Source organism: Elgaria multicarinata, chromosome 1, assembly GCF_023053635.1.
Source record: "Elgaria multicarinata webbii isolate HBS135686 ecotype San Diego chromosome 1, rElgMul1.1.pri, whole genome shotgun sequence".
Lineage (NCBI taxonomy): Eukaryota > Metazoa > Chordata > Lepidosauria > Squamata > Anguidae > Elgaria > Elgaria multicarinata.
The window spans coordinates 167,077,673-167,101,114 of NC_086171.1; the positions used below are offsets into that span (position 1 = coordinate 167,077,673).

General features: G+C 42.2%; 2 protein-coding genes across 5 annotated transcripts in view; both read right to left on the bottom strand.

Moving 5' to 3' along the window:
* The window catches only part of RBBP5 (RB binding protein 5, histone lysine methyltransferase complex subunit), a 32,764-nt gene extending 25,444 nt beyond the window's left edge, over nt 1-7,320 (bottom strand). The window contains exons 1-4 of one of the 4 annotated variants that reach the window (XM_063142337.1): nt 7,236-7,320; nt 4,345-4,370; nt 3,701-3,873; nt 2,172-2,312 (exon numbers count right to left, since the gene is read on the bottom strand). In XM_063142337.1, coding sequence (XP_062998407.1) covers nt 2,172-2,312; nt 3,701-3,873; nt 4,345-4,370; nt 7,236-7,254 — 359 coding nt within the window. In that variant the 5' untranslated portion in view covers nt 7,255-7,320. Of the gene's footprint in view, nt 1-2,171; nt 2,313-3,700; nt 3,874-4,344; nt 4,371-4,724; nt 4,790-7,235 lie in introns of those variants that run through there. The other 3 variants (XM_063142320.1, XM_063142312.1, XM_063142330.1) reach the window with 3 other exon arrangements.
* Nucleotides 7,321-11,329: 4,009 nt separating this feature from the next.
* Nucleotides 11,330-23,442, bottom strand: part of DSTYK (dual serine/threonine and tyrosine protein kinase) — a 40,895-nt gene continuing 28,782 nt past the window's right edge. The window contains exons 8-13 of the mRNA XM_063142298.1: nt 23,046-23,202; nt 21,702-21,834; nt 20,112-20,225; nt 19,099-19,213; nt 17,537-17,671; nt 11,330-15,375 (exon numbers count right to left, since the gene is read on the bottom strand). Coding sequence (XP_062998368.1) covers nt 15,188-15,375; nt 17,537-17,671; nt 19,099-19,213; nt 20,112-20,225; nt 21,702-21,834; nt 23,046-23,202 — 842 coding nt within the window. The 3' untranslated portion in view covers nt 11,330-15,187. The remainder of the gene's footprint in view (nt 15,376-17,536; nt 17,672-19,098; nt 19,214-20,111; nt 20,226-21,701; nt 21,835-23,045; nt 23,203-23,442) is intronic.

Below are 23,442 nucleotides of genomic sequence, written 5' to 3' on the forward strand. Positions count from 1 at the left end.
AGAAATGTTCAAATTTGCTCTTTTCTTACCTGAAGCCTCCATGTTTGGATTCAGAATAATACATTCCATTGCTTTTTGGGTTATGATTAGACAGGAAACTCTTATTGCTAACGTGAAGGTTGGCAGAAAGACCCAAAATGCAAAGTTCTTTATAATTTCCCGACATACAAAAACAAATATAGAAACATATTTCCTCTCCAGAGTATAACAATATGTTCTGATTCTTGTTTTCTTTTTCATTAAAGCAATCTAATTGGGTGGGAACGGAAGATGCAAGTGAAGGTAACAGGTAGTAAAATCTCAGAAACTGGGAGACGCGGGGAGAAAAAGATATTTATCAATCAGGATGCTGAGCATCAACAACTCCCTGCCTTTCCCACACCCCAACAACTACCAGAATTGTACAAAATATGGATATATATGCAGGAAGGAGATTTTCCTTTTTAAAAAAAAGACCTGTGCAAAAGAGGAGATTACACATTGCCATGATTCTGGAATAGGAAAAAGGAGAGGATAGGGTTAGGGAAGTTTCCTAAGGATGCAGGTGGTTTGAGAATGCCTGAAAGTAGAGGTTAAAGAGCCAAAAAAGAGAAAGTGGACAAGAAATAAGAGAGAAGAGAGAAATGGAGAGAGATGGAGAGTAGGGGAGGAATTGAGGAAATGAGCCTAGGGAAGCAGAGAAGACAAGACTGCAGATAACAAGCGTGACAGCAAGCATGATCTTGAAAGAGGCTGTCCTTCCTGTGTGAGAGATATCGGCTCCAACTCATACATGCATCATTTAAAAACAAGGAAGTAAGCCTTTTTTGCTTTAGAACTACCATGTTTCCCCCCATATTCTGATTTAATCAATTAACTGCCTATCGTTCTTTAATCAGGTGGCAGCCATATTTTAAAGGTATGTATCAAAATCTCAAACTGGGCAAGCAGCTAATGGAACTGCTGCAAAAACATCAAAAATGTTGTTGTCTCTATACACTCATTGCAAAGAGCTGGCCTGTCCTCCAACTACAGCTTCTGAGCCATCTTCAAGGGAAGCTCCATGTAAACCAAATTAGAGAGTAGTCACTTCAAGAGCTTACAAAGGCATAGCTACGTCCCCCCTCTCCAGAATGGGTCATTGCCTTTACAACAAATGCAACTGATAAACGACATCCGTAGCCACTCTAGCTCTGGTCTCATCCAGGAGCAAGGTCCACTCTGACCTATTTTGAAGGGGAAATTACTTCTCCACCCTATCACAGTTCTCAAAGACCCTTCTACAGCCGCAAAGACCCTTCTACAGCAATGGGACATCTCACTAGTCTCATTTCCATCTTGAGTACATCCAGTTTCAGCTTATTTAACCTCATGCACTCAATCACCGATTTATAATCAGTAGTTCCTGATTGCTGAGATGTGAAATATAAGGAGTATTCAGAGCCCTCTCCATCATACGGTCAAGGTGAGGTGGGGCCAGCAGGGCCATGACTCTCAGGACCAGCCCCAACATCTGTGCATCTTCTGGCCGTACCCCAACAACTGAGAGTTGAGCAGATGATTGGTAAGAGGGAAGGTGTCCTCACATACAGCTGTTCCCATTAGCATTGAGAACCTATGCATGTACAGCTATCTGCACAAAGGCCTCTTTGCTAACTTTGCATGCAATACATCGTTGCTATGAGGCGAGACCATGAGGCGAACAGAGCATGGGGGCAGAGATGCGTGGCAGAATCCTGCTGCCTCCTCCATACGTTGGCTATACACTCTTCTGAATGGTGCTATGGATCTAAGTGTCATCAGCAAGTTGGTGGCAAAGCCTCAGATATTCTCCCAGCATCTTCACACAGATGTTTAAATAGCATTGGTGAAAAGATCAAGTTCTGTAGGACACCAGAAGGTCATTCACAGGGTGCTGAACTACCATCACCAATTATCACCTTCTGCATGTGATCAGAAGAAGGTCATTAGTGTACCAGTTTCTATGTACAAACACACACACACACACACACACACACACAAACTAGCCAATTTGTTTGATTTAATCTTGATTTTGAGTTTAAACCACACAATTAAAAAAACCCTGTAATAATGCAACTGCTGACATGTGCACATGCTTAAAGTAGACAATCAAGAAACTATTCGGACATCCAAAACTGCTCTAGAAAAAGATGTTTGTCAATATTACTTACTGATCTCGTGGATGATACTGGACTTTCAGGATAGGTGATGGGAAACGAAACCTTTGGTCGCAATCACCAGTCAGAACATCCCATTGAGATACCATATTATCAGTTGACGCACTCACCAACTTGTGACCATCTCGACTCCAACTGGAAGAGAAAGATCAAGATAGCAATATCTCCTTTGCCTCTAGATCCCTCCCAATTTTTTAAAATTTTCAGAGCTACTGGATCATACTGGCACGATATGCCTTTTTGTAGCACTCCAATCCTAAATATATTTTCCAATCAGGAGGATGTTCTATCAAGTGAACATACTTTCAAGTAAATGATTTAGACTGGAATGTCAATACACTGACTTTAGAAATGATTGATTAGGTCATCTGTGTTTGAAGCTATTATTTTACCACACTGCCACACTGGAGTGGACAGTGCTCTACACCAGTGCTGGAGAACATCTAGCTCACCAGGTCCTCTTTTCCAGCTTGTCCCTTCTCCAGACAGGCTGCGCCCCCTCTGTTTCTTTTCCACACCAATCTAGCAATGCAGGAAGAGATCAGTCTCTTTCTGCATCACTAGATCACTTGAGAGAGAGAGAGAAGAGGAGATAGACGTGAGAGAAGGAGAAAACTGGGGAAGAGAGAGAAAGCAAGAGAGAGAAGGAAGGGGGGACAGAGAGAAAGTCGTTTTTACTCCATCTACTTTAGGCTTCGTCCACACCCACCTCTGGCAAGCAGCCCCTAGAGGGTTATGCAGACCTGAATGTGGCCCTCAAGCTGAAAATGATTCCCCACCCCTGCTCTATACCTTTAAAGACATGACTCAGATCAAATTTAATCAGGTGTTTATAGTGGAATAGAATGGTGATTCTAAAGACCTTTGGACACAACATTTATAATAAAAATGCTTTTTGGTTTTCCCATTAAAAATGCAGCCAAATACTGCTCTTTATCTGCTGATCTAATCAGAAATTAGGTGGTGATTTATCCATCAAAAAGGCAATGCAATATTTGTAGACTAGCAAAGAGCAAACTTAGAAAGTTACAAGTACTGGAAAAGAAAAGCTAAAATTAATGGCCAGGACTGAAAGAACTGTGCTGATACTTCCAGAAGCCTACGAGTTTGCACCCTAAGGGGGCTTTAGTTTGTTTTTCTTGAACAGCAGCATCTGATGCTACAAAGTAAAGTGCTTGAGGAGTTCCAAAAGAAGTTTGTAATACCACATGGGGATCAACAGTTCAAAGGGAAAAAATCAACAAATCTACTGCACGAATCTAAGAAACAATTTAGATCTTAGACATCAGCTGTGATCCAAAGAAGTTGAATGCATAGGTGTATGGGAATCATGTGTGCAGCTAGGATTTGCATTTGGCCACCGGTAGTAAAAAAATGATTTTTCATGTTTCAATGATCAGCCAAAAATTTTAACTTGTAAAAACGTTACACTGAATACATGTAGGACATACTCAGATGCTGACCCTAGCTGAAGGTATGCTATCTATAAATCAGATTCCATTTGTATTAAAATAATTCCTTACCATAAAGAACAGACTGGGTGGATATGGGCACTTATGATTTTTGCTATGCCCCTTGTCAAGAAATCCCAGATGACGATTCGGCCATCATTACAACCCACTGCTAGGAGAGTGCCCCACCTGTTAAAAGTACATGTAAGGGCCATACTAATACAGTCCAGTGTGCCATCAGCTTCCTGAAACAAAGAAAGGCATAGAAACAACTGAGTTTCATTTTTAAGCTATGTGACCACCTTCCTTCACCCCTTTGAACTGAGACAAAACAAGTCCAATGCCATTTGGGAGATCACCCAGGCCATAGCTAGACCTAAGGTTTATCCCAGGATCATCCCGGGTTCGTCCCTGCCTGAGCGCTGGATGCCCTGTGTGGCACTTAGACGAACAGGTTTGACCCCAGGACAATCCTGGGATAAACCTTAGGTCTAGCTATGGCCCCAGAAATTCAAGGCAGAGTATTCATGTAATTAACAAGCAGATGTTGAAGTGACACTAGTTTTAAGATATACTTGCTTGATGCACTTCAACATACACCAAGTATCCACATCATAACTGAGCAAATATCTGCCTCTCTGCTTCAAACATGACAAAACAAAGTCACAAGCCAAGCAATATGAAAATAGCATGTGTTAAACTGAAAAGGCATTTACCTCTGGATAATTCTGCCCAAAGGATTCTGAAACAAAACAGAAACATTAAGCATGAAAGAAGTTACTTTATACCACATCCCTTGTGTTGTACAGTACTTCAAGGCCTTGCTTAGTGAAAGTCTGCTGCCATATACTGAAATGACAAACCTGATCTTATAAATTAATGGTATGCACTATGTAGGTTCGCATTCCTTAATCTGAAGGAAGTTCTAGCAACAAGGTGCAACTAGTTCCACTAAATAGAACACTGTTTAGTACTTCCTGGAAGAGCTGAATGTATGTGGATGGCAACAAAAACACCAAAACTTCATTTGAACTGATGCAAATCCTAAGCGCTAGATAAATATCAGACTTCTCCTTAAGAATGACATCAACATTACCTCTTGAGTAAAAATCCTCAAAAAGCATTTTTCTTCCTCATGAGAGTTTGCTGCTTCCTAGGACAGGGCATTACAGTCTGTCACACACAAACACACACCAAAAAATGCCATTAAGGTCGCAATCCTATGCTTGTTTAGACAGGAAAAAGTCCTACAATTCCCCTCATTTCCAAGCTATTTTCCATGCTGGCTAGGGAATGCTTGGGAGTTCTAGGACTTTTGTCCTGTTTAAAGATGCATAGGATTGTCCCCTAAGAACCTCTGCTCCTAATCCTGTTGATATGGGAGGCTTAACAGGTAGAATTATAAAGAAGGACATTCTCTGTAATGCCCCTCTTTGGAATTAGTCACATACAGACCTATCTAAACCCACTCAGGCTGCAATCCTATACACACACTTACCCATAAGCCCCATTGAATTCAATGGAAGTTTCTTCTGAGTAGACATGCATAGGATTGTTCTATTAATCCCAATGCAAACACAGGCTTCAGAGGAGAGATTTCTCTCAGGACTGCATCCACCTCAGTTGATGCTACCTAGATTTCTTTCTTTTTTTAATATGCACATTATGCAAAAGAGTATGTTTAAAATAAATAAATAAATTGAATAGCACATCTACATTGGCCCTTAATTTTCCTCCTATTCAAGGGCTGATTTACTGGATATTTGAAATCAAAGAAGGGCTTCCCAGTGCATTAAGTAGTCTAATAACATTTTTTGGTTTTGTCTTCCCAGCTATACATTATCTGTAAGTACCTTTCTACAATGCCAATGCTCTCTGCCTAATGCAAACTGAAGCTTGGTTTCTGCAAATTCATCTATGGGCATTCTTGACTTTGGTACAGGTTGTGGCATTAAGTAACTATTTGGTCCCTTCCAGCTCTTCGAAAATAGGCAAAGTGACAACAGGTTTAGGACAGAACACCTAAGTATGTTTGAAATAACCTTACTTCCACACAAATGTGGCTAGGATTGGGTTGCAAATATCTTTCTGAAAGGCTTTTGTTAAATTCTGAGAAAATTTTAAGATAACAAACTGGTTAAAGTGAAACAGACTTTCTAGGGAGGATGTGGTTTATGACCTGAGAAAACTTTCTACAATATATACTAAGTAAATAAGGCACATATAGTATGGTCTCTGTCCACCACTCTGCCGCTAAGATCATCTTCTTGGCCCGCCGCTCTGACCATGTCACTCCACTACTGAAATCTCTTCATTGGCTTCCAATTCACTCCAGAATCCAATATAAACTTCTCCTGCTGACCTTCAAAGCTCTTCACGGTCTAGCTCCTGCCTATCTCTCCTCTCTCATCTCACACTATCGCCCCGCTCGTGCTCTCCGCTCCTCTGATGCCATGCTTCTCGCCTGCCCTAGGACCTCCACTTCCCTTACTCGGCTTTGTCCTTTTTCTTCTGCTGCCCCTTACGCCTGGAACGCTCTTCCAGAACACTTGAGAACTACAAACTCAATCACTGCTTTTAAAACTCAGCTAAAAACTTTTCTTTTCCCTATAGCCTTCAAATATTGAGTTTGTTCTGACTCTATACTGTTAGCTTCTCCCTACCCGGTGCTTGTTTACGCTTCCCTGTGCCTGTTTGCATTCTCCTTCCCTCTTTATTGTTTACTACAACTTATTAGATTGTAAGCCTATGCGGCAGGGTCTTGCTATTTACTGTGTTATCTGTACAGCACCATGTACATTGATGGTGCTATATAAATAAATAATAATAATAATATATTTTGTCATAAAACGATACAATCCACAGGTTTACTTGATACACGACATACTGCAGCACAAACAGACTAACAGTGCAATCCTAGACATGTCTACTCAAAAGTATGCCCTGCTGTGTTCAGTGGGGGCCAAGTGCCAGGTAAGTGAGTATAGAACTGTAGCCTAAATAACTTCAGAAGGCGACTTTTGGTCCCAGGAGACAAGAGAGAACGGTCAGCGCTGGCACGGCTGCCATGGCAACAGAGCCAAGGCTTCCAGATTGTTTGGCCTAGCAACCGGGCAGGGAAGCCGAAAACTGCCACGAAAAAAGGAGACCCGGCCATGGATCCTTAGGGTGCCAACTTCTGCCGCAAGGGTCACGAGGCGGGAAGCGAAGTGGAGGAGCAGGAATCGACCCGCTACTTCCAGGCCTCTTTCGCGTGACTTGTGTGGATGGTTGTGAAGGCGGCCCGCGGAGCGTGTGTGCTGGCCACGGCCGGTTTCACTCTCGCACTGCGGGCGAATTAAGCGGCCTTTGTGCAAAAGGCCTGCGGGGAAAGGGGATCCTCCAACAAGCAGGTCCCCAAGCCCCAGCCGAAGAGTCCCTCCGGCTTCTCTGCCCCCTGATCCAAGGCTCGGATGCCCCAGCACCTCGATACCTTCCAAGCCACCCACGCACCCACCTTCCCGTGTTTGCCCCTCAGCCCAGATCCCAGCCGCCTCCCTCCCACCCCGCGGTCTACGAAGGAGTAAGGGAGAAGGAGCGCTCAACAGAGCGACTTAAAGCCACGCACCGAGCAGCTCCAGATTCATTTCGGCCACTTTCTCGTCCCGTCCGATCCCGCTCCGGAACCGAGGACCAAGGGGGCCTCACGCCGAAGGGGCTGCCCTCTGCTCGGCCTGAAAAAATCGCTCCCCGCTCCCTTCGCGGGGCTTCGGTCTTTCTCCCGCGACTCGCGAAAGTTTGGGCCTCAATGGTCGCCTTCGTGGTTTGGGGAAAGAAGAGAGCAACATTGCTGGAAAGGCTTTCTGGTTCGTGGAAGAAGCGGGCAGAGGCAAGGGCAGCTCGGCATCGGAGTACTTCGAATAAAGAACCCCGGACTGAAACAATGAGGCGTGTGAGAAGAGTTCCGGGATGACGGATTGGGAGGAATCTAGACAGGTGGTTTAGAACAACGGCCTCTATTCACCAGGCCTGCTCCCAATTTTCTGGTATTTCTCCCTGGTTAATTGCTGTCTTTATTTTGCCTTTGAAGCGCATTGTTGGTGTGTACACACGATGCCGCAGAATGGCCGTTCTCAGTTTTCAGCCTACTCACCACGTCCCTGGAAGTTGAGGACCAAAAGCGATATTACTTTTAATATGTGTCTAGCAGCTACGTCTCTCCCCGCCCCCAATCGCCTCCCACCCCCCTTATTTTTAAAAAAGTTTAGAGTAGAATGTAGGGGACCCGATCCGAACCGGGGCCCTAGCGTAGGGCGGAGTGGGAGCTTTTAAGATCCGGATCCGGGCTCCTGCGCCTACTAGACAGGGGTTCAAAGTAATGTTTGTTATCGCCTTCCGTCTGTTGGGACTGTTTTGATCGATCTTCCTTCAGAAACCGGTACAGGGCAGGCGATTGCACAGTACATGAACACATTGTGCAGCAAGCGGAGAAGCGCCTTCTGCTGTGCTTAAGGGGGTAGTGATGATGACCGTGCTTGGTGTTGGAAGGAAGAGGATGATACAATTATTGGACTTTATGGACAGTGATGCGTTCTTTTTGTCATGCTTTATTGTGAACTGCTTGGAGCATAATGAATATGGGAGAGCGGTATACAAATAGTGATTGATGGACAAGTGACCCAGTTTTCAGCGTTGAGATGTTGGAAGGTAGTGCTAGGTATTATTGTAGAAAACTAGGATGAGTTTCTATTTGCTATTAGCTGTCCTCTGAAATTAAAAGACCCATAGTAAGTTTATGAATAATAATTTTCTACCATATTTTATCACTGTTGAAAAAAAGATTACAGCTGAGTATTTTTTTAAAATGCATACTACTTTGAGCCATTTCCTATCATTATTCACAAAGTGTGAGTAACCTTCTTATAGAGGTTGAAACAGTGCTAAAATTGCTGCAGCCCCTTCCTGCCTTCTCAAGTCTAATGTGTGTGGCTGTAGGATAGGGGCTGATTATAACAGAATAACAAAAGTCCAAATGAAGCAGCCAACAGGCAAAAAGAACGCAAAGAAGTATTTTGACTGCTTCATTTGGACTTTTTGGTAGTTCATGTTATTCTGTTATATCAGCTCCTGAAGAAGGATCAGCAGATCCAAAACGTCGAGCTTTTATTCAAAAAGTCTTGTAACAACAATACATTTTTAAACGTTTGAGACATCTGTACAAAGCGATTAAAACTTTTCTACTTTTTAACACTAGAGACTATCTCTTCCTTTTTTTGGTTTTACGTACTGTTTTCCCCCTCATCATTTTGATGTAGGATAGGGGGCAAAATAACTGTTTCCTATTCACCCACAACCATCATCCTGGCTCTCTCGGCTCTATGTTCTTTAAATATTTCCTGATGTAGCTGTCCACCTGACCCCTATTTTAATCTGATTTATTTCAAAGGCCTGGAGCAGGTTAATAATATATTTAAAGTAGGAGTATGTATTCTTATAAATTCCAGGCCCCCACCATCACCTTGAGCCACCAAAATGCCAAAATTGGGGAGGAGTGAGAAATATAGTCTTCTGCCAGGCTTTGGCAAATCACTTCAGGAAAGGCATTATTGCCTCTCTAGCACATGCTAGATGAAAGGATAAGACTCCAGAGGGCACCATAGTTCAATCTTGGAGACTGCAGTGGGGCCTGAGGGTCGAGGCAGTTTCCTCAGTTGTGTTTTCTTTCAGGTTGTATTCTTTATAACTGGGATTTCTGTGAACTATTCTGTAGCTTTAAAGTTGGAACTGAAGACTTGTATGAACTATTTGTATTTAGATAAACTTAAAGGTGCCTAGTCCAGGAGCCCTCCTGACAGACCCAAATCCACTTTCATGTTTCTGCTATCATGCTGCTATTGATTTATTTTTAATGAATTGGCATACCTTACCCTGGGTATTCCATGAGATCACCTGGAAAGCTTGTTTTAGTATTCATGAAGCTTTTTAGGTCATCATAAGCTGTGTAGTTGTTTTTCCAGAGGGATAGCTTTGATTGGCTGTTCTAGCAAAAACTACACTTTTAGTATACAAATATATAAAGACACATGGCCATGGGGGCAGGGGTTCAAATTTAATTGAAATGCTAGGAATACTATCTTGACAATTCAGTTGTGGGCCAAACAACACATATTGGTATGCTTAAATTGGCCACTTCCACTGTTAACAAAAAGCAACCACAGGCCTCAATTCAGCACATCCCCTGCACCAGTCTTCTGCTAAAAGTCTACCCACTATTTTCCTTGAAAAGCATTTCCCCCCCCCAAAAAAAAAACCCCACCTTAAAAAACACCTTTGGAAGCAAACAGCAATGGGGAGAGAAGAGGTGATTTTAAAAAGCAAACTGGTGCAGTGCCCCTTCGGGATTTCAGACAGTTCCCCCCACCCCACCCCAGCCTTATGTGAACATGCCAGGGATGGAACCTGGGACTTTCTGCATGTGCTCTACCACCCAGCTGTTTCCACCTCCAACATCACCCCAAATATCCTGTGTTGCACCAATTTGGCATAGGAAATTAAGAGAGGTGGCTACTGCTGTCTAGTTTGGCTCTCTAGAAACATTTAACATTAATGCACTTTTAAAAAGCAGGGGCATTGCCTGGGGCAGCCCAGAGGAAATGTTTTTTTTCTATACTGATCCAAGGCAACTATTAGATTTTCAACAAAGAGGAGATTGTCAAGATAGATGCTGGAAAAGAAGACAGCCATTTATTTACTTGATTTATATCCCGCCTTTCTACCAAAAAATGGCACTCATGGTGGTGGGTGTTTATATATCAGTACAGAGCCTATGATGTTTTAACAAAGATACTTTAGTCATGCTGGTTCACCTATAAGTTTATTTTTTAGTATTCTTGCCAAACACTAGTATTGCAACAGTAAAAGAGAAATAATATCATAGAATAAACTCTTCTGACCAAATCCTGTGAGCTGTTATGCCACCCTACAATGAAGCTTTCCCCAACCTGGTGCCATTTGCCATGCTGGCTGAGAATGATGGGAGTTGCAATCCAACACATCCAAAGGACACTAAGTTGGGGAAAGCTGTTAAGTGCTTACAATATGCAAGGTAATTACAGCACAGCCAGTGTCTTTGAACTGATTGAGTTAGCAGATTAAAACTTTCCTATCAATACAGGTTAGTATTAATACATTGGCAGCTTTCAACATCATCAGGTACAACACTTATCAGTCAAGGCTGCAGTTTAGTACGGGGGGTGGGGAGTAGGAAAGATATAGAATGGGAATTAGAAGTATTCACTTGTACTATGTCCTAAAGGCATTTCAACCCACACAGAACTGGTTGCACTAGTACACCCTTGAATTAGTTGGAGCATTTGTAATGCAATTACAGACACATAAGTAGGACACATCCACCCCAATTACTAAATAGAAGCACATTCCTAAGCCTAGCAGGGGTTGGGAACCTGTGGCCCTTCAAATGTTGTTTGACTCTAATTCCCATCAGCCCCAGCCAGGGTGGCCAATGCTCAGGAATGATGGGAGCTAGAGTTCAACATCTGGAAGGCCACAGGTTTCCCATTCCCTGCACTATAGTAATTCTCAGTGTATTTAAATAGGTGACATTGCTCTGTGCCCCCTCCCAAATGTGGTGATGTGAAAGATTCAAAACTGCAATGTTAATCTATAACATTTATTGGAAGAATAAACCACACAAGCAGCATAAAACGTTAATGCGACCTTTATTATATAGCACAGCACTTCTGTGCGTTCTATTGTCTATTAAAACGGACCTTCATTATGGCACTAAATGAAGTCTTGACTCACAGTCGCGTCTCTTAAAATACATGTAATGGGGGAGGGGACTGCAGTGGACTGGACATTAGTATTACAGAATACATGAGAAATATTCTTATTCTTGTTTTCCATGTTATTGCACTTTTCCTATACAGTTATGTTTGTTACCTTTGCCTTTAACACTAATATACATCAGGATTTTTTAAAAAATAATAAGTATTACAAAATGTATAGGCATTACAATGGAACTGTACAACTCATGTTTCTCCCTCCCTCAATAGCCAAGTGTAACAGTTGACCATCAGTTTAACAGAACCAAAATGAAGGAAGTATTAAGAAGTTTAAGAAATGCAGTGCTATCTAAGCCCCTGAGGGAATTTCAGACACAGATGGACTCTTATTCTCTCCCTGGAGAAAAAAAAATCATAGTATTAAGATTTTTAAAATAAGGATGACAACTGGGTAGGAGACCAGTGGATACAGAGAAAGCATTATGTACATCTCTAAAATGAAAGGCATTCAGCCCAGAACCACATTAAATAAATAGGGATGCAGCATTGATGTTCCTTCCATTAATGTCTGTCATCTGCAAAAGCCAGCATTCAAGCATCTCATGACCCTCCAAACACTGTCATTGGGAGAGGAGGGCAGGGCAGAGAGAAAGACTAACAAAACGGAAGTGCTAAAAGAAGTAAATGAAATGCTTGCTGTTTAATAAGTTTAACTAGAAGAGCTTATATTGTACAGTCAAGTCACTAGTAATAAAAGAGATGGAGAAGAAAAATTGTCAGTTGCGAAACAAAACCTCCCACAAACCACTTTACTAGGCAGCAATGCACAAGCAAGCTGAGGGCAATATTCCAGCACCCACAACATGACAGTCTGACACTGCATTCAAGCCTTGCTTTAGCAGTTAAAGTTTAGCTCGTGCAGCTCCTATGTAGTGTTTGTCCAGAGCCGAAGTAGCCAGAGTTTCCAAAGCAGAAATAAGAAGTACCCTGGCAATGGATCAGTTCTGAATAGCTCCATTTTTGAACCATCAGCTCTTAGCACCAGTATGGATGCTTTGATACCTCCAACTCTAATTACTGCAGTATACTTAGTTTGTAAACGAGCTCAATTTATCATGTTTCCAGCTCTAAGGAAACCTATCTTTTGGAGCACCTACTTTAGCCATCAAGTTGGTGGCAACATGTAAACCTTGCATAATACAGTTCAGTAAACAGTTTCCTTCAGAGTATAAAACAAATTGGGTGATATTGTGTTGTAGTAAAAAGGCTTTGAAAGGAGGAAAATATTATTTTAAAGTACAACATTTTACATGGGAACAACAGTAACTTTTTAGGAAGATCTAGTGTTATGCTTTTGGACAGATCTCTTGGTTAATGCTTTTGCAGTCACTGAAATAAAATGACAGCAATGATAGTTGCTCTGCACTCACTGATGGCCATCATCTCCACCGCAATACTTATGGTGACCCCTTAGCTACAGCTATGAAAATATTTAGTGTATTTACATTAAAAGTTATTACCACCCTTACGGCCTAAGAATGAAACATGGGGAAAGCATATACCATTGCTAATATGAAGAGGATTGTGCTTTAATCAAAGCCAAATGCATTTTAAGAAGTAGGACCTTTAAACAGCACAAAACCCATCTGTTCTCTGTTGTGAGGCAAGTTAGAGGCTGTGAAATCTGCTTCAGGAGTGATCAAAACAAAAATTAAAATTTATGCCTAGCAGAGGAGTGCATGCATGGTTGTACATTGGGAAAGGTGTATGGAGCCAGTTTTGTGTCTATAGGAAACACAACCCCAGTGAAACTGAGACATACTTTTGACTCAGTTTTCTGAAAAAGGCACAGGGTAAAGATTAAGGACATAGCTGCTTGGGAAGAGCTATACAAGCCATTTTCAAATACAGTTTTATTTATTTTATTTTACATAAACTATTTCTATACTTGCAAAAATACTGACCTAGACCCTAATTCTAAACAAGGTCACTAGCCACCATAGAACAGAATAAATGGATATGACATGAGTAATACTGTCAAGTGACTAGAATGGTGGTCCAGATATACATAAGTGACATTTCTAGGACTTCCTAGTTGAGAATATGTGTGCTTTTCTGTGAGAATGGTTGTCAGCTATTGTGGCCCATTTCAGTTCAAGTTGCCAACGCTACAATTTGTGGACAGAAGTGCCAATACAGTTTAGACCACCACATAACAATGAATGCCCATTAAGTAAAAAGCAATAATTTTAAAAGCATGATTTCAATTTTATTGCACACACAGAAAGGGTTCATCTAGGCTGGTGAGCAACATTGCAGGGTTACTTTTATCTCTAGTGGTTTATGTAAACAGGCAAGAGGCTGCATTTCTGCTTTGTATAACAGAAGCAACTCCAGAAGCAAAGTATTGTATGTTGCATGTTTGATTGGCTTTGCACAGTAGATTATCCTTTGAAGATGGAACCAGTGCATGTCTCATTGCATGGAAGAGAGGGAATATGGTTACGTACTCCACTCTCCAAACATCTGGAGAAACACTCACAGTCGGTCCCTTTCCTTGCCTATGCCAGGTGCATTCTCCATTTCAGCCTACACCTCCCTCAAACACTGTTGTGCTAATAAATTAATTCTTGCAGTGGCAAATGCAAAGAATCTATTGTGTCAAGGGTGTATAGATTACATGGGAAAGAGTCCTTCATTTCATATGTCTCTGGACTTTCTTCCCCATGGGCTCCCTGCAATGGACTCCTAGATTAAGCACAGCCAAATGACAAACCCCAAAGAAGTAAATGATGGTCAGACACAGCAACCATGCACATCTATGAAACAATGACAGCTTTCTCTTAGGTACTCTTCAAGGGAATGGCTTAAAAATACACAGCTGAAGAAATCTTTTAAAATGGCCTGTCAATATTAGAGTTTAAAACAGTCATTGCCTTTATACTTAGTACAAAACAAAAAAGAAAACTGCTGTAGTTAAAAACAGGATCTACTCATTTCCATTGGGTACCAACAGTAGCTACTAACAACTTGTGTTTCTATTTCTGTATGTGTAAAGTCTTTTGGTGGAGTACCCATCTTGCTGCAAGATTGTAATTAATAAAAAAGGCCATCTTCACTCAGATGTTTGAAGACTTGCTATTAAGCATTTACCAAAAAGAGTTTGGTTCATATGACAGATAGCTTATACCTTTGGGTATTCCATTGCAGTGGAGCCTTCCCCTTAAAGAGTTTGGATGCTTTGATCCATCCATGTAAACATACCATCAGAAGTCAACATTAGCTCATACCCCTCAGAGTCCATCCTGCTAAGGTTCACAGAATTACCCTGCCTATGAAAGGATACAACCTTATTTCTTCCAATCATACACATTCATGTGAAAGACATTCAGGGAGGCCGGTATATATACGACCACTAGCAGACTGTAGCTGGAGATGCAAATGTGCTGGCTGCCAGACTTCTGAAACATACAGTGCTTTTTCATTACTGCAGCCGGAAGGGGATAAGCAAAATCCCTTCCAGACTAAGAGGTCTGAATTCCCCATCCTTTTATTTGCTTTTTAATAAAGGAAGGAAGCACTGGCAACTTGCATTAGTAGTGTATGTTGGGAGTGAATGTCCCTGCCTGCTGTACGAGGTGGAATTTTGATATTCGCTCACCTAAGAGCACAATTCTTGGCTAATCTCTTCCAAAGAGCTATATCTTGAGTTGCCAGTAGCAAGATGGGGACCAGAGTTCTCACATAATGGAACTGTTCCTACAAAGCTTCTTTATCAAGTAGAATCATCCAATCCTTTGTTTAACTGCTCAGAGTTCAACCTGCAAAGCCTGTCCATTATGCTCTGCAACATGGGCTGGACTATGCCCAGGAGTGGGCGCTGGGAAGGGTCCCCATCCCAACAGGCTTCCATCAGCTGCCAACATTCCTCATCAAAAATGGAAAGGCGTTCAGGGCGTACTCCTGGGAAGAGAGAATAAGAAGTACATTTATTTGATGAAAGGAGAAACAAATCCTTTGATTTTAGCTACTCCAGCTTTAATGGTCTAAGCAGTTTCATCTGGCTATTCTGGAAAGGAACCTGACCCAACAAAGTTCCAATACAAAGTCCCTGAGTGGATACATATGTTATGAAACATTTCCAATAGTATTGGCTTACACAGCAATCTACTCAAATGGATTGAGAAGGTATGAATCCCTACTGCTGAGAGTAAGCTTTTCCAACATTACACTGTTCACATGAGTAGTCCACCTGCATGAGCCAATTTTCATACATTATAACACCTTGTACTATACGTGTCATCTCTTAGAAACATGTCAAGGCTGCAATCCTGAGCAAGCCCCACTGAACCCAGTAGACATGCATAGGACTGCAGAGTAAATTGTTAAATCGCAGTACTGGTGCTAATTCTGTCTTTCCATTACATCAGGGCTGCACAACTTTGGTGGGCTGGGGGCCCTCACTGCCCCACCCTGGAATCCATCATAGACCACACACTGCCCCGGCTGCCAGAAATGGCAGCATGGCTGGATTCCCAATAATTCTGCTGGGAAACAAGGTGCATGGAAAGTGTGCCCACTGTTTCCCAATGGAATCATGCTCCCTACAGCCCACCAAACTGATGTTTGGTGGGCTGGGAGGAGCGTGATTCTGCTGGGAAACAAAGTATGTGCTCTCCATGTGCCCCAAGGATCTAACGGTACGGCGGCAGGAGACTCATTCAAGTATTAGACATGCATGCTTTTGACAGGATTACTGTTGCCTTGTTCCAAGAAACTAGTCATTCTATGCAGCTTAAAAGCATTCTATGTTCTTATAGAAATGGAGTCTAATCCCAAGATTTGGAATCCTGGTTCTTAAACAGTTATCATCTGAAAGAACAGTAGAGTTAATTTGTCACTTGTATTTTGAATTTATATCCTGCTTCTTCATCGTAGCCGTCCAAGTAGCTTACAGTAGAGTACCTAGAACCCGCTAGGAGCTTTCTGTGCATGGCAGATACTTGGAGGACAAATTCCAGAGCAGAGGTTCTCACTGTGTTATTGTGAGCTTACTTAAGTCACAAAAGCAGTGATTTACAGTGTAATTCTATACATGTTTATGCAAAAATGACACTTGTGTTCAGCGGAGTTTCCTCACAGGGTATGTATGCATAGGATTGCAGCCTGAGTTTTACAGGCTGTAAGACAGGGTTGTGGGATCTTTTTCACCCTGAGGGCCACATTCTCCCATGGATTACCTTCCAGGGGCCACATGACAGTTGTTTGGGAGGCCAAAGCCACATACAAGCTTCCTCCTGCCCCATTCACACGTAGCCATACATTCACTACACAGCCATACATCCACTCCATTCTCTACCCTCCCACTTTTTCACATACGTCCCCACTCATCCATTCATGCATGCACACTTCCTTCTTCCTTCCCCTCCAGAGCAAGAACGGCCCCTCCCGCAGGCTAGAGATCCCTCATTGCTGCTGTAAGGCATCAACAACAGCCTGGAATTGTGAACGGATGTGACAGAATAAAGAGGCTGCTGTTGCTTCTCCTCCTGCTTCTCTCACCCACCATATCTGCTTCAGGTTTTTTCAGTTACTGTGAAAATACAGGCATCAGCACCAAGAGATGCAAGGACACTGCCACCACTTCAATGCTACCTTATCTAGCTTCTACAGCTGCAGAAAGTAGTGTGAAGATGTAGTGGGATGACTTATTGATTCACATAGGCTTTCACTCCAAATGTGTCTTGTGATATGTTGAAAGTCTGTCACAAAGCACCTCACTCATATAAAAAACAGTGCTATGGAGCTTCAGTCTTGCTGAAATCCACACCAAGTAACATGACTTTAGCATACTAAGAGATATGAAAAACTGGGTGTTTCCAGAATAGCCTTTTCTTCTGGCAGGGACACCATTTGCAATTCATTGAAGGAGATTTTGGACACTGTCCTGAATTGCAGTAGTTGGTTCGTCAGGCAGCACAGAAGACTGCAAATCAAAAGAAACTCTGCAGACCCATGATGTGAGCAGAGCTTGATATGCAATCTTTTAGATCAGGAGCTTTGGTGTAGTCTCCATACCTTCACAATACTGCATCATGCCTTTTTACGTTGTGGCCATGCCTACCTCTTCGTACGTTGTTCCAAAGGTGGTCCTTGCTTGCACATCTCTCAAAGGCCTCTGGTAACTTCACATGTCCAGAACAGATGTACCAGAACAAGATGCCAAATGCATACACATCCACAGAGTTATCATATTTCCCTGTGACAGATGAACAAGAAATATTGGTTGAAGACTATTCATGGACATCCATTTCCATTATGTATAAGACTGTAGCATGGAAATAGTAGCACACTGCATAAGCAGCAACTCTGGCAACAAGCGAGGGTCCAATTCAAATTCTGTCTGCAGGGCTACTTCCCTCCAAATGTTACAGCCTGGGACCACACAAACGTTTTGATACCCCTACCACATCAGCCCAGTGGATCATGATGTCCCTTCCTGGGAACTGATGGCACTGATCATTATTCCCTTGTGATCTGGTGGATCCATATAAGAAGACTGTCTAAAATGTTATGCATTGCACGTGGCATCTGGGCCACATAGCACAAAATTCAGAAGCAGCAGCTACGCAGAACACAGTGTGTGAATCAGAACTTTGCAGCAGAGTTTGTGGAGGGGTGGAAGGGATTACATTTCCAAGTTCAATATACTGCTTCCACTAAATTAAGTAATTTCTTATTTGTGCCCTATTACAGTCCCCAATTATCAAGAAGGGCACCTTCAATTACACCATTTGCCCGTCAGTTTCAGACAGCAAGAGCATAAAGAGTTCATCTTTGTGGCTCTCCCCACCAACTTCTGAAATTTCCCCTTCCTGAAAATTTACCGAAGTCCATGCCCAAGCACTTTTTGGAAGTTTTGCAAGACCTGCTTCTTAGAGCTGTCTTTCAGGGCCAAGATGGGGGACTTTTAATTTGATCGAGTATTAGTCTGATATTGCCATGGAGTTACGTTAATTGCCCATAACCACTCTGAGTTTTCAGACTGAGGACAGGCTACAGAACAAGAGGGATCAGCTTAACTTAACTATTCCGTTAGCGAAACTCAAATCGTACTCTAATGTAGAAGCACTCTTCTGCCAAAGGAGCATCCAAAATTATGTATTTTTGTTTTTTTGAAGGGGGAAATCAAACATCTGCCTCTTTCTCTCTAGGTAATCCATATGTTACCATTCTATGTTAAGCGTCCCAAAACAAAAAGACATCACCTTATCAGGTATCATGGCATTATTCTAATCAACTACTACATGAAGATCATTTTAATTTATAAAAGCTTTCAGAGCAATTCTAATCAGATTTATCATACTGCAAAAGCCAAGAGGTAGATGTTAGTGCTTGTACAGAGAAGCAGTCTTCAGTGTCAGCGCCAAGTATTAGCCTACGCTTCTCAGGTTTTTCTTGGGCAGCATAATCCTTAGCATGCTTACTAAGTATTACCAGTTTCAATGGGTCTTCCTTCCTTATAAGTATACTCTTCCCCAACCTGCGGGATATGCTCACATGTCTACCTAACTTTCTGGTAGAAACAGCCCTTTTTACAGCCCTCTTGTAGATTTGTCATCTTAAGATATTTGACTTCATATTTTCCATGGTTAACAGTCAACAGAAGATCCATGGTAAGTTCACCTGTGAAGAGTTCAGGAGCCATATGGATAGGGGTCCCAACAATACTGCCAGACATCATTGCTTCAGGTTTGCAGAATCCCAGGTCCGTGATTTTAGCTCTATTGTTTTTATCAAGCTGTATAGAACACAAAGTGTGTTTCAATCCCAATTCTCACCAAAACAGCCTAACATGCAATCCCTTTAGTAGTAGTAGCATCTTCTACAAACAATCCTAATTATAAAAACGTATCATAAATGCCTTTGCTGAATCAAGCTGAAGTTCATTATTAGCCTAGCATTTTGTCTCCAACAGTGGCCAGCCACATGCTCCTGGAACTTACTAAGTCAGGCACAAAGATAACAGCCAATTCCCTTTGGTTGTCCCTATTATAACTTTTGATTAGAAGATGCTCTCTTGGATATTCCACTTTCTTGGAGATTCTTGGCTAATGGTCATGAACACACCTGTCCTTCGTGTAACATTTGTGTCATCTGAACTGGTGTCCAACACCACTCCTTGATGGTGTGTCCTTTTATCTATCCTGAACCTGTCAATTTCATGGGACAGACCAGAATTCTGTTATCAGACAATTGGAAATTTTAAACTGCTTTTGAGCTCCTTTCTAGGTGTGGCTCAATTTAGGATCTTTCCCCTGGGTTTAGGAAAAAAATCAATACAATGTAAATCTGGTATGGTTCAGTTTATTTTACAAGAAAACTGGTCTAGTCATATAAAAGCCAAATATCCCCTGGTTCTCTCTGCAGCACTAATCTCTCTACTCTTGGGCAGTTCTGTCTTCATTGTTCTTTAGTTTTCTATATACAGAACAGTACAGGTTTTATGCTTCAAAAGGACAGAAATCAACTTACTCATGGCCGTTCTCCCATTTCCAAAAAAAGTGCTTTTCATTTATATATAAGAGTACAGATATCTTTTCAGGAAAAGGCTCGAATAAGGCCATTATTTTATCTACTGATGTCTCATTCCATTTCAGCAAGGAGTACAAAGCTAGAGGCAGAAAGCTATCCCTTACCAATACGTTTTTAAGTTTGATGTCTCTGTGAACAAGCCCCTGGCTATGGAGAAATCGAATCCCTTCAACTACATCCAAGGCAATTTGCAATCGTGTCTCCAGTGTCAACCCAGCCTGAGAAAATAGGGGAAAAAAACTTATTACTGATCCCTTAATGGGATTGGTATCTCTAGGTATTAAGCAGTGCATCTTGCATTAGATGGGAGTTACAGCAAAGGATGAAAAGGATCCTTTAGGAAAGCTGTTTCTTCCTAGAACATTAGCTCATGGGGGTCAAAGAATGATTCTGCTTGTATTGTCCTTTTTTTGTTTTACTGAAACATATAGCCCTGGCCCCACATGGCTAGCCAGAACCAGATGCAGTGCACTCCTTCTTGTCATCCTCCCTACCACAGCAGTTAGTTCAAGTTGTGCTAGATCAAGGGTGACTACCTGCGGTCCTAGGATGAGAGAGAAAGGGGGAGGGGGAAGGAGGAGAGAGTGTGTGTGTGACTCCCTCGGTTTTGTCTCTGGCCCTGCACTCCACCGGCTGGCTTCAGCCCCGCCCACCAATGACATGTGCCACCCCACCCCACCCCACCCCGGAATGCAGTTCTCGACAGGAAAAAAACATCGCCCATCACTATGCTTGAATCTCCAAAGACTGACAGATGAATGTAGTATGATGGAATTGAACCAATTATGATATACATTACTGGTTTGTGATTTTACTTGAGATCTGAATATTAACATTAGATATTATGTTGCTGGGCAAAGATGCAGTGTGTGTGTGTGTGTGTGTGTGTGTGTGTGTGTATGAGGGAGTCTAAATTAGTTTTAAACAGACTAAAGATTAAGAACAACATTAAGAGAGCAGTGCTTCAGAGATCTAAAGCCACAACATCATATATTCTAATATAGAATATGGTGGTCCTAGTGCTTATCAGTTTGTCAGTGGGTGGCCCCATTTCACTGCCAAGGTGGTAGTTTCTGTATACTCAGGGGATTTCAAATATGCTGAAGGATATTATTTTGTAAGTTAAAAGAGGGATGAAAGGCAGCCTCTAAGGCAGCCCAATGAGGACTGAACATGCTCAGTTGCCTTGGAAACCATGGGATACAGAGGGTGTCAGTTGGGGTAAAAATGCACAGGATTGGCTTGTTTGAACACCTAACAGTTTATTGTATCACAGGAGGTTAAATGCTCTTTGCCCTGCAGTACACAGGAGGCTTCAAGAGGGAAGAAAATACAGCATTTCCCTTTCTTACTCTCTAGAAGCTCCCCCCGCTCCGAAATCACTCTATACCAATACCAGAGCTCTTTAGCACTATTTGGCACAGTGGTAGAAGTTTTCAGGAAGATGGAAATTTAAAAAAAGCTGTCCCTGTCTCCTGCCCCCCATGAACCCTAAACAGCCTGACAAGGCCCTAATTTCAGGCTGGCTGGAGCACCAAACAGGAGCACTTGGGATGTGGGTCCTTGCTGTTACAATTGAATTATACTGTGAGAGACACACCTGTAACTAGAAATGGTTACACAGATGTAAGAGCCACCAGAGATGGTAATTATTTACACTGCCAATTCTCCTTTTAAGCATTTCTATTCCTCACCTTTAATCCTGTATAGAGGTCTCTGTGCAATTGTTCCATTATCAATAGAACAGCAATGCTGGAACCTCCCCCATACCCATAATCTATCACGGATCCATGAAGGTCTACCAGCCGCTCATGCTTTGGCAAAGACCTAGAGAAAGATGAAGCACAGTGTGTCATGGACAATGACAGAGGTGGTAATTCTGAAGATATCATAAGCAGTTTTTATTAATTCAAAGCCTCTGAGACAATTTTTCTTTAGCTTCCAATTCTAGAAATACATACAAAGCACACACTACTGTTTTTGGATGAATCACTCTTTCATCTCAACACCACAAATTATTGTTCTAAGCTATGAAAGATCAATCAATTACAATATGCAGTCTCATACAATAGTATAGACAATCTAATGCTTTTAAATATGTAGATGCAATAGAAGATTCACCATGAGGCCAAGGTTTTGTTGCCAAAATGTTCTTTACAACTCTATCAGGCCAGATGTTTATTCAGTGGTCTATTGAATAAAATTAAGCACCATGAGACTTTAAACTGTATCATTCATGAATAGTAAATACTAGAAGCATTGTTTTATTTTACAGATACCTTGTTCACTTCACTTAAGAATTGCATTTGAAGTTCTAACTAGCATGCATAAAAGAAACCTGGTATCAATCTTCAGTCTAGATCAACTTCTTGATACAGAGTCTACAACAGGAGAGGGTAACCTCTGGCCCCATGGTTGGGTCCAATCCAGCCCATGGACTGTTGAGTGCACTCTACGGTTCCACCCCCTGCCCTCCTCCTTTGCAGCACAACAGGGAATCCCTTTGTTATCTCCAATCAGAGATAAGCTGGGGATTCCTCCAAACTACCGAGCTGAAGCTTGCTTCTTCCTGCCCTGATTGCACCCCAATCGGTACATGAGTGGGGCAGAATGGAGCTGCGCATCTTGGCTGGCGCTTGCAGAACTGGTTGCTGCAAGTGCCAGCCAAGTCCATTCCTGTCCTGCTCATGCCCAAATATGGACGTGAGCAGGGTGGGAAGGAGGAGCTAGACTTGGCCAATGCTTACAGAAACTGGTTCCTGCAAGTCCCAGCAGAGTTGCTTTCTGAGGGTCTCTGTGCCTCTCTGCATGGAAAAAAAAGGGGAGGAAGCATGCACCACATGTGGATTGACATCACAGGAGGAGGAGGAGTTCCACCCTATTGATATCATCTGGCTCGCCAGGCTTGGTCCAGGTAACAATCCAGGGAACAAGCCCGAGACCAAAGGAGGTTGCCCACCACTCCCACCACACCAGGCCTAGAGAAATTTGCCAGGCTATTTCCTGCTCATTACGGAAGAGAGTTTAATACCACATACCTCATATAGTGAAACTCAAGTGCAAGGTCATTCCAGTGCTTCTCATCTGGTGGAACAACAGATTTGAGCGCACATGGGAAGTGACCCCCCCAGGCATTACACAAGTACACTACTCCGTATTGTCCTCGGCCCAGCTCACGGCCTAGCTTTGGTTTACCTGAAACATAAAAAAGTACTTTGTCAGACAAAGTATTTTCTATGCTCCTCCCCAGTAGGATGCATTCCTCATATTTCATTCACTCCAGTAATACGTGTCTGGAATACTACAGAATCCCCATTTTGGGGAATGTCTCAGTACTTAAGAGTATTAGAACAGGCATATTGAACTGGTAGTATTGAATCTAGTACATTTTAAAAAGGTATTGTATTAATATATTCTCCTTCATGCCATTTTTAT